This window comes from Saccostrea cucullata, unplaced genomic scaffold (genome assembly GCF_032062105.1).
Source record: "Saccostrea cucullata isolate Sc308-1 unplaced genomic scaffold, CSIRO_AGI_Scuc_v1 ctg3435, whole genome shotgun sequence".
NCBI classification, from domain to species: Eukaryota; Metazoa; Mollusca; class Bivalvia; order Ostreida; family Ostreidae; genus Saccostrea; species Saccostrea cuccullata.
The window spans coordinates 10,083-23,779 of NW_026932528.1; the positions used below are offsets into that span (position 1 = coordinate 10,083).

Here is a 13,697-nt window from a genome sequence, read left to right on the forward strand (position 1 = left end):
AAAAATGCCAAAACACTTTTAAATACAGAAGTGAATAAAAAAAAGCAATGTTTGATACTGTTTTCTTGTATGAATGACTCATCTGCTATGTTCAAAACATGTACGTACTAGTTTGGACTCTTCAGCTTTTCAAAGATTTTAATTGTCACCAAGTATAACGAAAAACATTGACAGTAAGCAAATCATTGTCTTTGTTCATGTTCTTTGTTTATATAATTTACCACAAACAAATATATGTAATATTTCTACTTCAATGACCCTTATAACATAATTATATATGCTTTCATCTTTGTCCATGTTGGTGACTTGACTTTTAATAAAAATGAATCTTTCTTGTGCAACTAAAATATATACTTGTATCAGACATGTCAGAAGCATGAAAACCATTTCTTTATAATACATCCCAATTGTAATAATATCTTTTGAAACTCAAATTAAATGATCGATGTACAAAATAAGTAATTTTTTAGCAAGATTTTGTTTGAAACCTCCTCCGTGATCTTTTCATGTACCGGTATATGATTGAACAACAGACTGCAGTTCAGAATGATATTGAAAAAAAATCTCATATCAGACAATTTTCTCCCCTCAAGACCTAATTTTATACGTTTTAAATGATTAAAAAAATTGTTTTGATCTGAATTATTGTTTTGAAAATTATATTAAACATCGATGCTTTGTAAAACTGTCAAATGTTTTGAAAATACAGAAATCACGAATTTCCCGATTAGCTGTTATTTACTTTGTTTTGAAATGCACTATTACAGCGTCATGATAGCTGTAATACACTGGCATGATTTCTATACGAACTTCCATTTCTTTTGTGATATATACATGATCCAGTATAGTATCACCGTCTGTTGTAGCAAGGTTTACTTTCTGCTTGAAACCGTTAATCTCCAACATCTTTTGAATCGGTCCTTCCAATGTAGCGTCTTCATTGAAGTCTCCAAGTATTAGGCATTTAGAATATTGTACTTTAAAGAAATCAATAACCCTTTGAAAGTGTTGAAGAAAACATCTGACACTGAGTACACTTGGTCGATACACAACAATCATAATAGTCTTTTCCTTGCAAAGTTCCACGGCCATTCCCTCAATATTATTTTCGGACAAAACATGAACTAATGCCTTTTCCTTTCTTTTCTTGTAAATACCAACACCCCCACCTTTTGCTGTGCGAAGTTTATCCAAACATTCCACACTTTCATCATAAGACTGCTCCCTTGTAGTGTGATTGAATTCGAAGTCTTTGATTGCAAAGGCTTTAGTACAGTCATTGTCTGTCAACCATGTTTCTGTTACACATATAAAGTTTGCATGAAGAAATCTGGTATCACTTTTTAGGTCTTGAACATGTCCTCTTAAACTCTGCACATTAAGTAAGGCAATAGTTTTGAATTTTTCAATTTCTGTGGAGATATTTGGGAAATTGTGTTCGGTGATTAATTTTTCCATCTTACTCAGTGCTGATTTCACATCTGGATTGGCGTAAATTTTTTTCTCCAGTGCATTTTCATCTTCTGTTTCTATAAATAAACCATTCTGGGAAGTGACACGACTAATAGCAACATATGCCTGTCCTGCAGCGAAAGTACGATCTAAATTTACTACAACACTGTTTGTTGTCATTCCTTGAACTTTATGCGCTGTGCATGCCCATGCGAGTTTCAAAGGAAATTGATGTCTGACAACACTCTTTGTATTTTTCTCTTTGATATCTTCTTGTATCCTTTGAATAAGGACTTCATTTCCACGTGTTGTTCCTTTTCCCTGCAGTCTCCCAATGTCTTTACAATCAAACATTACTCTAATGCTATCTACCCTGTTTCTTTGCTCAGCTTTTCCAAAATCGATAGCTGAAATATGTCCCATTGCACCATTTACAAGGCCATCTTCAACATTGATATTTCTCGTCAACATCACTCTAGCATTCACAGACAACAGCAAAGAAGCTGATAAGCCATCTGTTCTTGTTCTAATGAATGGTTTCTCACGTAAGGTAAGCTTTCCTGTAGTTTTGTCTTTCTGATAATCTTCTGCAGTAATCTCCATCAGTTCTTCACAGTTAGTATGCAACATCTTCAGATTATATTCATTTGCTTCATTATTTGTAGGATACACATGCAAAACGTCATCTGGTCCATCTCTAATACATTCTTTCAACATTGTTTTCGCCTCTTCTGATAGAGGTTCTGTGATCGTTCGAATTCGTAGTGAATTTAAAACTGATGCAAATGCAGCATCGTCTCGTTGTCTCATTATTTCGTCCAACTCAATGATTTTGAAAAAGTCTAACCAGTAGTCTACTGGATATTCCCCATTTTCTTTGTACAATATTTCTAGTTTTCGTTGTTTCACTGGTGGTAGTTGAAAGAAATCACCAACAGCTATAACCGTAATACCACCAAATGGTTCTTTGCATTTTCTGATTTGGACCAAGCGTTCGTGTATATAATATAGAAGTCGCTTAAAAACCATGGAAACTTCATCAATAATAAGAATCTGCAATGATCCTAATCTTGTTCTCATTGCACTCAAACTTTGTTCTTTCAGAGGTTCATATGGAATGGGAAGAGCTTTTGTTAAAGAAAAGACATGGTGAATTGTATTTCCCCCAATATTAAAAGCTGCTGTTCCAGTAAAAGCTGTTAGAAGAACTGACAAATCTGTAGGAGACAGAACTGTTTTCTCAAAAATTCGAGAGGCTTCATACTGTATGGTCTTGATTAAGTGGCTTTTACCTGTTCCTGCACCTCCAGTAATGAAAATATGTAATGGTTCTATTTTCTTCCCACCTACTTTTTTCAAACACCACTCACGAACTAAATAGAAAACTTGTTTTTGTTTTTCATTCAAACTTCTTAATAAAGGAAGCATTTCTTGTCTTGAGCTAGAATACTCTCTTATATGGTATATAAATTCTGAGGAGCCATCATTTTCAATTTCATTAGTTATCTCTGGTTCTTTGTTTTCAGACTGCTCAATTCTTCTCTTTTGGTTAAGACATTCTTCTCGATTTCTTTCAGTCTCCGGACAAAGATTGGCCCAAGCATCCTCAGGTTCACCACAAAGTTCTAACATTTCTTGGGCATTTTCAAGGGCATCCTCATTCTTTGAGAAACTACTGCGGTTATTTTCCACCACATTCCGCACTGATTGCAATTTGTTTTCACCATTCAATTTGACAAATCCATTTTCAAAAAACGTCTGGTAAAACTCAAATCCAGGTGGTTTCAGTTGATCTTGGGTCAAATATGGAAGGAAAAGCTGAAGTATTGATTGATAATATTTTTCTGATGCATTTTCAGGGTTGAACCTTGGATATCTTATAACAGCTGGTTTACCTCTAGTTCTTTTCTGCACGTAACCATTTCCATTTTTCAATTCATACACTCCTTCTTTTTCTCCCTGAGGAATTTGAGATTTTGCCAAAACACGGAATTCAGAGCAAAATTCTGCAAGGCACATTTCGGGAAAAGGGTGTACATCAGGTCGACTTTCATACCTTTCCACTATATTTGTCATCCAAATGCTGTCATCATCTTCTTCCATTTCATTTTCATTCTTTGACGTTTTTTTCATTTGTGCTAGAGGTTTACTCAAACGAGTCGGATTTTCACCCACAGGAACAAAAACTACTTTTCTTGAACTTTCTTTCATTTTTAGATTGCAAACTCTGTATACCGATTCCTGGGCACTGACCTCTCTATGGTTGAGATATGCTGATCCAATTTTCCTTATTGTTTGTCGAGCATTCAAATTTCCCTCTGCGGATTCTACTTGAGTTTGTTTCAACAACATTCCCATTTCCCGTTCCGATTTTGAAATGTACGAAATAATGTACACAATGCAGCTAAATGGGTCAAGGATGTACTGTATATCCATATTAGCATCCCAGCATTTGAGAAGACATGTGTTGTATTGATTTGTCCACATTTCATCTGGATTTCGTTTTAAGATAGTACTTGTTTTTGTAGATAATGCTCTATGTGCCATTTCATAAACATCTTGTGATAATTGCAAATCTCTGAAAATTTCCTCAGTTGTTTTGCATCCATTCACATCATCAAGAACTTCATTCCAAACACGCAATAAAATATCTTTTGCCTGAGATTTACATAATTTTCCGTCAGTCTCAGAGTCCTCAACATCTTCCTCACACTGCTTTGTTATGAAAGTTCTTTCTGATGGTGGTCTTGGAAAGTGGAACCTACATTCTGTTCCCTTTTTCCTACATGATTTTGAATGATTCTTGCTATGTTGCTGAACACCTAAAACAATTCCCCGCAATTCTGCGTCATCATTTTCTGAGGGTAGAGCACATGTGATATATCTATCAATGAAATCACAAACAGTTTCTTCCTCATCTTCACCAAATTTTGGTGCATTTTCAACCCAGTACAAACAGTGCATGTGCGGGGAGCCTCTTTGTTGAAATTCTACTCTCACAAAAAAGTCAATAACATTCCCTATTGGTTTTGATGGTGAAAATATGACATGCCTTTGAAACATATGAAATCTATGTTCAAACATTCTAGCCACAGTAACTGGATTGCTTCTTAAAACTTCACTTTTTTCTGACCAGTCCAATTCAGATGGGGATCTAGGATCATTCTCATGATGCAATATTGATCCAATAATTTCATCCCACCGAAACTCTGCAGCAGAAAATGAACAAAACCATGTTGGGATGCCTAACTGTCGAAGCATAGCAAAAAGATCTTTCTGGGTTGCTGACCAATATGCTGGAGTCCCACGAATAGGTTGCATAAAGCGCAAAGCCTCATCATTCCTTAGGAGTTTCGAAAGAACATCTGGATTTTGCAGCATTTCAGATGTAACTGTTTTCCCATTATCAAGCTTTGATAGAGACTTCCGTATTGAAATTTGTGTCTTTTCAATTACTTGGTTCAATTCTGACATGTATTGAGAGAAAAATATGTAATTTGTGTCTTTTGCAAATCTGTTATCAGAATTCATCAGTCTGTTGTTTAAATACCTTGAAAGTGTTATCTTCACATCTCGGTCTTCATTCCAAGAAAAGTTGCCACTTGGAAATAAATGTGGAAAGGTCTTTGCTTCATTTCCTTCTTCCTGCAACATTCTGATTGGATTTTTCCCTTCCGCTGGGGCTATATTGTAGACATCATCAAAGTAATGATCAAGAACTTCCTGTGCAACATCCACGGGCTGTAAACATGTATCAGTTACAACCTCTTGATTCTCTTCTCTATCTTCTCTCTGTATCATTTCCTCATCTACAAATTCAGTGAACTCATTCGATAACAAATCATTTTCATCACCATAGCCCTCCCATGTGGTATTGATCATAATGTCTTGGTACCATTTGTTCTTTTTCTTTAAATAGTCAAGAGCCACCATTATGTGATTTGGATCAACAAACTGGTATTCAAAATAGCCCTTGTAAGCTAACTTACGTTTCAGCTTAACTCTTAATAACAAATTGTCATTCTCATTTCGGGGTAAACTTGTCGCCTTTTTCATATTTGATGGCACACAAACAACGGGTCCATGTACATTCTTTTGACCACCTTGTGGAAGAGCCATCACTTTCATAAATGGAATATGTAAGGCAATCAGGTGTTGTTCTAAACTGTTTAAATTCCTCAATTCACTTGGAATTTCTTCTAGCGACATCTTATTTGCTGCTGCCTCTGCCGGTATTTTGCCATTCAATATTTTCCTATGACAAGTAAAACATATCCACATTGATGACTGTGGGCAAGGCTTCGGGCATGTCAATGTACAATCGTGAATATATTTCTTCTGTACGCATGTCTGTGCAATTTTATTTGCTTGTTGTCTTTCTACATACATTTCAAATGCACATCCTTGGACTTGATGTTCAAACAATAAACGATCACAACAGCAACAAGAGTACTCTGGACCATTTTTTACACTTTCTTTAAACATTTTCAAAACTTCATCTTCATCTTCCAGCTTCAATTTCAGTGCATATCTCTGATTCTGAACATTCTCTTTTTTCTTCTTTTTCTCATCAGCACTAAGATACTTTCTTTTACTAGCCATTTTTACCAAATTTCTATGTTCATCATCTTTTTGGTACTTCTCTATACTCCTTTGTTTAACATTCATTCTGTGCACGTCATCATTCTTGTACTTCTCTGTACTCCTTTGTTTAACATCTGTTCTATGCACATCATCATTCTTGTATTTCTCTACACTCCTTTGTTTAACATCTGTTCTGTGCACATCATCATTCTTGTATTTCTCTACACTCCTTTGTTTAACATCTATTCTGTGGACATCATCAGTCTTGTATTTCTCTACACTCCTTAGTTTGACATCTATTCTATGCACATCATCATTCTTGTATTTCTCTACACTCCTTTGTTTAACAACTTCTCTGTGCTCTATATCTGAACTATATTTCTCAATGCTTCTTTTCTTTTTGCTTTGTCTGTACACATTGTCTGTTATATATTTTCTTTTGCTGGATTCCTTGACTTTTAACTTGTGTTCTGCATCCAAAGAGTATTTGTCCACACTCCTCTGTTTTACTTTTGTTTGGTAAAGTTCATTGCTTCTATACCTATTTATCCCATTTGCTAGTGCCTTTAATCTAAATTTCAGGTCTGTTTTGTACTTAAGTTTTGCAGCTTTCGATTTCATTTCCTTGTTATTTGCATTCTTTTTTGGAGATAAAGTGAAACGCTTGGCCCTCATGCGGTTCCGATTTCCAAGTTTTTTTCTGTACCAGTCCTTGCCAAGAAATTGAGATTTATCGGATGTTGTCATGAACCTTTCCGTTTCTTTTCCAGCAACCCTAACCACTACATTATAATGATTCTGATTTTCATGATCTAAATAGATTGACCCTGTGGATTGAACATTTGTCGAAGGATCAATCAGTTGTCTTGAATATGTAACCCACTTTTTCTCTGTATATGTATGTACATCAGTTTGCAACAGATGACAGAGTGCAAGAATTTCTATTTCAGTTGTCCATGAACCAACGTTACACATATCTGTAACAGACAAGTGATTTTCTACAGTACATTCTGCACATCTTACAAAAGGTTCAAACAATGTTCTATTGTGCATTAGATGCTGACATACTGCTAATCGTATTGGGTAATGATAATCCTCCACACCAGTCAAACAAAATGAAATAGCCCTAAAGAAACAATTTCCATCCCCTGTAATTTCAACACACTCAACAGGTGCTCCTATTTCTTGCATATGGTGATTCTCTTCATCATAATCAATTCTATTTGAGTGTGGTATTCCCATAACCTGACATAGCTGTACTTTCATACTGTGAGAAAGTGGCAAATAACTAATATCATGACTTTCACTGCAAATATATTCAACATCATCATCTGCAACTGACTGAAGACTTGCAGTTAAAATGTTTGTGTTTTCTTGAAAGATTTTTGTCGAGTCTGTATCTGGCTGTGCAACTTCCTTTTGCTTAATTTCAACATCAAATTGATCAGTAGATACAAAGTGCCTAATTGAACAATCAACACCTGTTACTTCACATTCAGTGGTACCAGAAAAACCCATTGACAATGCTAATGATAATATGTGATTATAAATATCATCAACAGATTGATAAAGTATCCTTGTACTCTTTCCATTTAAACTCACATATCCTAATGACGATCTTGAGTGTGAATCAAATGTAAAGTAACCATCTTCTGTTTTCCCAACCAAAAACGTATTTCCTCTGAAACATACAAAACATCCACTTGTTTCTCCAAGGGCAATTTGCAATGCATTTGAAAGGGAATATGCATTAAATTCATCTAAGTTTGGCTCTACATCAGACAAATTTATCAGGCTGCATAAAGGTTCATGAACTTTGAACTCAAATGGTGTATTGAAACATTCTAAAAACTGGGGCAACTCATCAACTAAAAGGTATCTACTAACAATAGTTGAACTACGCTGCAAATATGTATAAAGTTCATCACCTGTTGCTAACACTTTATTCATATCTGAAGTTGTCCATTGTTTCACATTCTTTAGTTTATGGTATGCCAATGCTGCCAAGGAGTTTGCTACACACTGTGTTCCTGCATTTTCACCAAACATTAAGTCACCTTGATGAAAAGAACCTTGAACAGAAACCTCAAACATTGTTACTGGTCCATCATCACTCATACATGCACATTCAACATCATCTTGTCCATCAGTACATGATTTCTCCATTCTACATTCTGATTTCTCCATTCTACATTCTGATTTCTCCATTCTACATTCTGACTTCTCAATTCTACATTCTGATTTCTCCATTCTACATTCTGACTTCTCAATTCTACATTCTGATTTCTCCATTCTACATTCTGATTTCTCCATTCTACATTCTGATTTATTGTTCTCATTTCTATTGTCTATATTCTCAATTTGTTCATATAAATTCGTTTCAGTTCTCTGTTTAATATCCGTTTTAATATCCGTTTCAAAATCCGTTTCAAAATCCATTGCATCATTTTGTATCCTGCTGGACTCATCCCCCTGAGAGGATGACATATCCAGCTGCGCCTGACCTGCTGAGCCAGACACGTGCACGGTGTCCGGCTCAGGTACCCTCGGTGAGGTACAAACCCACGGTGGGGAGTCAGGGGACGGTGCCATGCCTCCGTTTCGGGCACACAGACGACTTCCCTGAGAAGATGCGTTACTCAGGGCAGTTGGTTGCATTTTCTCACGAGGAGAGGCCTGCAACCTGGCCAAGGGTTTTTCCTCAAAAGGAGGCAACCCTATAGAGCCTTGACCCGGAAAATGACCGGGTGGAACTGACACAGTTCCATCTACCATCCCGCAAGGAATGGCAGAGTCTGGTGGTGCATCATCAGTAGAAGCATCTGCTGAGGGGAGTGACTGCTCCTGCCTCTTCTTTCTCTTATACAATTTCTCTTTGAGTCTTTTTTCTCTACCACACAAGCTCTTTTTTCTCCGCATCTAAAAAATTAAGAATATAAATTCTACAATGATAAATCTTGCATCGTATTCAAAAGCACATTTGTCCCCATCCAACAGTTGTTTCTTATCTCCATCACGAAAGAGTTCCACTTAGTTAAATAATTGATATCTAGTATTATCTTATACAGTTTATGTTGCAAGAAAATTATGCAAACTTTGATTCTAAGATTTCGATGAATTTTCCATTCCTTAAAATATTTGTTTATCCATCCCCTGTTGTGTAAGGATTATCGATAGATTTCTACACTGGTTGTGCTAGGCCTTGTCAAATGCCTATCATATTAAACAATATCAAATTAGTCTTAACAACTTAATTTTATACCAAATTAATTTTGAAATAAAACGCTGGCCATCAAATGACATATGATCCCTTACCCCCATAAAATTAGTTTTTAAATTAATACAGACTTATTCAGTCTAATTAAAACAGGCTAGCCAACAAGAGCTATTTTTAATCCAAGACGATGACATTTGCACAATTCCCAAGAGATAACAAGATGTGTTTGTGAAACACTATGCGCCCGGCTGCAACAAAGCTACAAAAAAAATATTTTTAGCATAGAGGTCACAGTAAATGTCACAAGGTCATTGATATTAATGTTATTTGAAAGAACTTTAGTAGTGGAGTATGGATACCAAATATGAATTCAAAATTTATGGCAAAAGTTCGAAAATAGCTATTTTTAGCATTAAGGTCACAGTCAATGTCACAAGATCAATTATTTGGAGTCATTTGTATAAGCTTTATACATAAAATATGCATACCAAATATCAAGTCTATATCTCCTATGCTTCAAAAGTTGTGGCAAAAGTTTGAAAAAGCTATTTTTAGCATGTAGGTCACAGTCAAGGTCACAAGGTCATTGACCTTGGTGTCTTTTGAAAGAACTTTATTAGTGGAGTATGCATACCAAATATGAAGTCTATATCTCAAGGTTCAAAAGTTTTGGCGAAGGTTAAAGTTTTCAGCAGACTGACAGACAAACAGACAGAATAAAAACAATATACGCCTCGGATCTATTGATCCGGGCACATAAAAATAACACAGCTTGATCAGAGATGCTCTACCAGTTAGCTCCTTACACTGAAGGCATTAATTTGTCTTTAATTTGACATTCATTTTTAAGTTATAAAAATCCTTCTTGACCTGAGTGCTTGATAAATACACTCACGGGAGAAGTGGAATTTTTCCAACATACATTATATTTGTTATAGACTGCTGTCAAGTATGGTATATGCTGAAAAAATTAAGTATTTCTTGATACAACACTTTTTTAATAACAATAGTTCAGTACTCTTACATTTTTTGGGGATGTGTAAATGAATAGCAAAAAGACACTTTCCTTTTTTGATTTACTTAAATTAAAGGACACAATGAACTTGAAATAGGTTACAGCAAACCTTCTCTCGAAGATGCATAATATTAATTGGCCAAGTTTGACGATTGTAAGTCGAATAGTTTCTAGTCATAAGTCGGAAAGGATTTCTTCATATTTATCTATAACTTCTTAATTATGGGTCAGAGTGACCTTCTTTTTGTGTACGACACACCTTCTACCCAGGATGTATAAGCTGACAAATTTTGATAACTCTAGGCCTAATAGTATTTAAGTTATGAGCCGGACAGGAGAAAATCTAATAGATGAACAGATGGACGGACATGAAGCCTATAACATAATACGTCCCATCTTAAGATGGGTGTATAGAAACTGATGCATTATGATAAAAATTATGTATCTTAGTGTAGTCTACTTGTGTGCCAAGTTATATTGAAATCAGACCAAAATTGTAGGAGGAGTAGCATTTTGAAAAATTGTTTACAGACAGACAGCTAGACTGACAAACGGACCCCTTATTATCACATAAGCTCTTTGATTTCTGACCATTAGAGCTAAAAATTTATGCTGTCCTCTGTGGCTAAATATCTATCAGTATATGAAGTTTTATAAAAATATTTTGAATAGTTTCCTTTAAACTGTGCTTTGAACTGAGCTAAACACAAAGTGCAATTGTAGGACAGATGGAACAACGGAAGGCGGACACGACAAGCGCTATATGCCCTGGCTATATTCATGTGGGGCATAAAAAACTAAAAATTAAGATTTTAACTTAAAAGGAACAAGATGTGTTTGTGCAACATTATGCGCCCGGCAGCAACAAAGTTCAAAAAAAGCTATTTTTAGCATATAGATCATGGTTAAGGTCACAAGGTCATTGACTTTGGTGTCATTTGTAAGAACTTTATTAGTGGAGTTTGCATACCAAATATGAACTCCCAATCTCCTATGGTTCAAAAGTTATGGTAAAAAGTCGAAAAAGCTATTTTTAGCATATAGGTCACAGTCAAGGTCACAAGGTCATTGAGCTTGATGTCATTTGAGAGAACTTTATAAGTGCAGTATGCATACCAAATATGAAATCTTTAACTCTTATGGTTCGTAAGTTATGGTGAAGGTTAAAGTTGACAACAGACAGACAGACAAACAGATAAACAGACAGGACAAAAACAATATACGCCCTGGATCTGTCGATCCGGGCACATAAAAACTATGCTTGCGTATTTAACATGTATAAAATTCTATTTCTTTGAATTTTTAAAAAATTTTTTTACACAAGTCCTGTACTGACAAACATTAAAAAAATACAGTAAAATCCAAAGCATGCTAGCCAAGAAGCAGGGATCAGCCATTTGTATTTAATGAAGTGGTTGCAAGTGTTAATTTGTTGTACAAGGAGTTTTAACCCACTTAAACAACTTGACAATTGTTGATTCAAGTCAGCTTCAATTGTCAAGAAATTGGGAAACTACTACGCATTAATACTATTTCAAGATGAGTTTGCTCCTGAGAATTTGGTTTTATGAGTGTACAACAATTTTTAAGTCAAGCTTTAAGGTCAAAGTCACAGGGTCAAGTGCTAATGAGATATAATGTACTTGTCAAACATAAAAATTAATTTTGTAAACTTTTCACATTTTTGACTTCTTCTCAAGAACAACTAGGCCAATTTTAACCAAACTTGGTACAAACCATTCTTGGATAAAGGGGAATTTAAATTGTTAAAATGAAGGGCCCAGTCCCCTTACAAGGAAAGATAATGAAGAAAAGACAATAAATCTTATGGTCATTAAAAAATCTTCCTCTTTAAATTCACTGGGCCAGGAAAGCTGAAACTTATGTGGAAGCATTCTTAGGCAGTGTAGATTCTGAATTGTCATCCCAAGATGCATCATCCATGCAAGTTTGGTCCGGGTAGGGCTTATAGTTACTTGGGAATGGACCTGCTCCAAAAACTTTAATTAACTGGAAAATGTAGGTCAAATCCTGCATCCGAAGCAAGTCTGGTAGTGTCCATCCCTAGATGAATCATCCATGCAAGTTTGGTTCAGGTAGGGCTTATAGTCACTGGGTCAAAAAATAATAGTTTATTTGGAAAGGTATGTCTTAGCAAATGATATGGAAAGTTCGAATACATAAAACCCCTAGTTCCCCTCTTTTTATCATTAAACAGTTATGACAAAGTTTAATGTTTCTGTGACAGACAGATCAACAAACTGTATACTGGATAAACTCTCAGATGAATGAGACTTAAGGTACAATGATACTCTGATAAGAGAGATAACTCTTAATGACACAAATGTCTATTATTCCTTTATAAATTTGTCAAGTTTAAGTGAATTTTTTGTAAAATTTTGCCCGCAAGCCATGCTTTAATTGTTTAAATTTTATTCAACATATACTCTTCCTTTGGAAAATCATAAAAGTTAAAGAAAAATTTCATATGAGTGAGCAGAGGGTTTATGAACCTTAATGTCACCTGACTTTCATGAGAGCACAGCCAAAAAACAGAAAACAGCTTTAAGTATCTTCATCAACTGACAATTCTACTATATTGCACAGTTTCCTTCAAATTAAATCAGAGGCAAAGAAGAGTAGCATTTTACAGAACTTCGAATCAATCTCTTTGTTATAAAACCCAGAGGACAAAAATCAATAAACATATATATAAGTATCTTAGTAAAGTCTATAGTAAACAAAATTGAGATCAAGGTCACAGGAAAGTTCATGGTCAAAAGCTTTTAAGGGGGCCAACTGGAGTTTTATTGGTGAAAACTACAATAGCGAAACTCTTCATTTTTATACCATATATAACTTACATTAACTTCAGTGTACATGCCAAGTTTGGGGGAAATCTTCTGTTCAGGTATTTTTAAGGGACTGTCTCAAAATACATGTACATTTACTATAGGATTATATAGGAAATGCTGATTTTAAGCACTTTAAAGCAATTTATACAAATACTACTGTAACAATAGACTTTTTGTTCAAACTATAATATTTGATGGGTAATACTATATTGTACATTACATGTAAGAAATACGAAATTCTACCACCTTGTTACCAGAGGGGGCATCTCAAAATATAAAAAGTTAACAAAGTTTCCATTTTTTTTCTAGAGTATTACAAAATATGAAGAGCACATAGGATTTGTAAAAACACAAAATAAAAATAATGAAGATATTCTCAAATTTCTATGTTTTAAATTTCAATAGCATATCTTTATTATTTTTTTTTTAATAATATTTTTATTACCCCTTTCTTGAAGAGCTTTAGTTTATCATAGCGTCAAAAACACACAGTAACGATGTCAACCTACCTATAAATTGCAAACTAAATTAAGAAATAGGTTATATTAAATAAATTGTAATTACATCTTTAAAC

At 34.8% G+C, this 13,697-nt stretch overlaps 1 protein-coding gene across 1 annotated transcript in view; it reads right to left on the reverse strand.

Moving 5' to 3' along the window:
* Positions 1-765: 765 nt before the first annotated feature.
* LOC134235340 (uncharacterized) overlaps positions 766-13,697 on the reverse strand; it is a gene marked incomplete at its 3' end in the record, with an annotated part of 34,261 nt that continues 21,329 nt past the window's right edge. The window contains exons 2-3 of the mRNA XM_062717472.1: positions 1,542-8,955; positions 766-1,298 (exon numbers count right to left, since the gene is read on the reverse strand). Of these exons, the coding sequence (XP_062573456.1) occupies positions 766-1,298; positions 1,542-8,955 (7,947 nt within the window). The remainder of the gene's footprint in view (positions 1,299-1,541; positions 8,956-13,697) is intronic.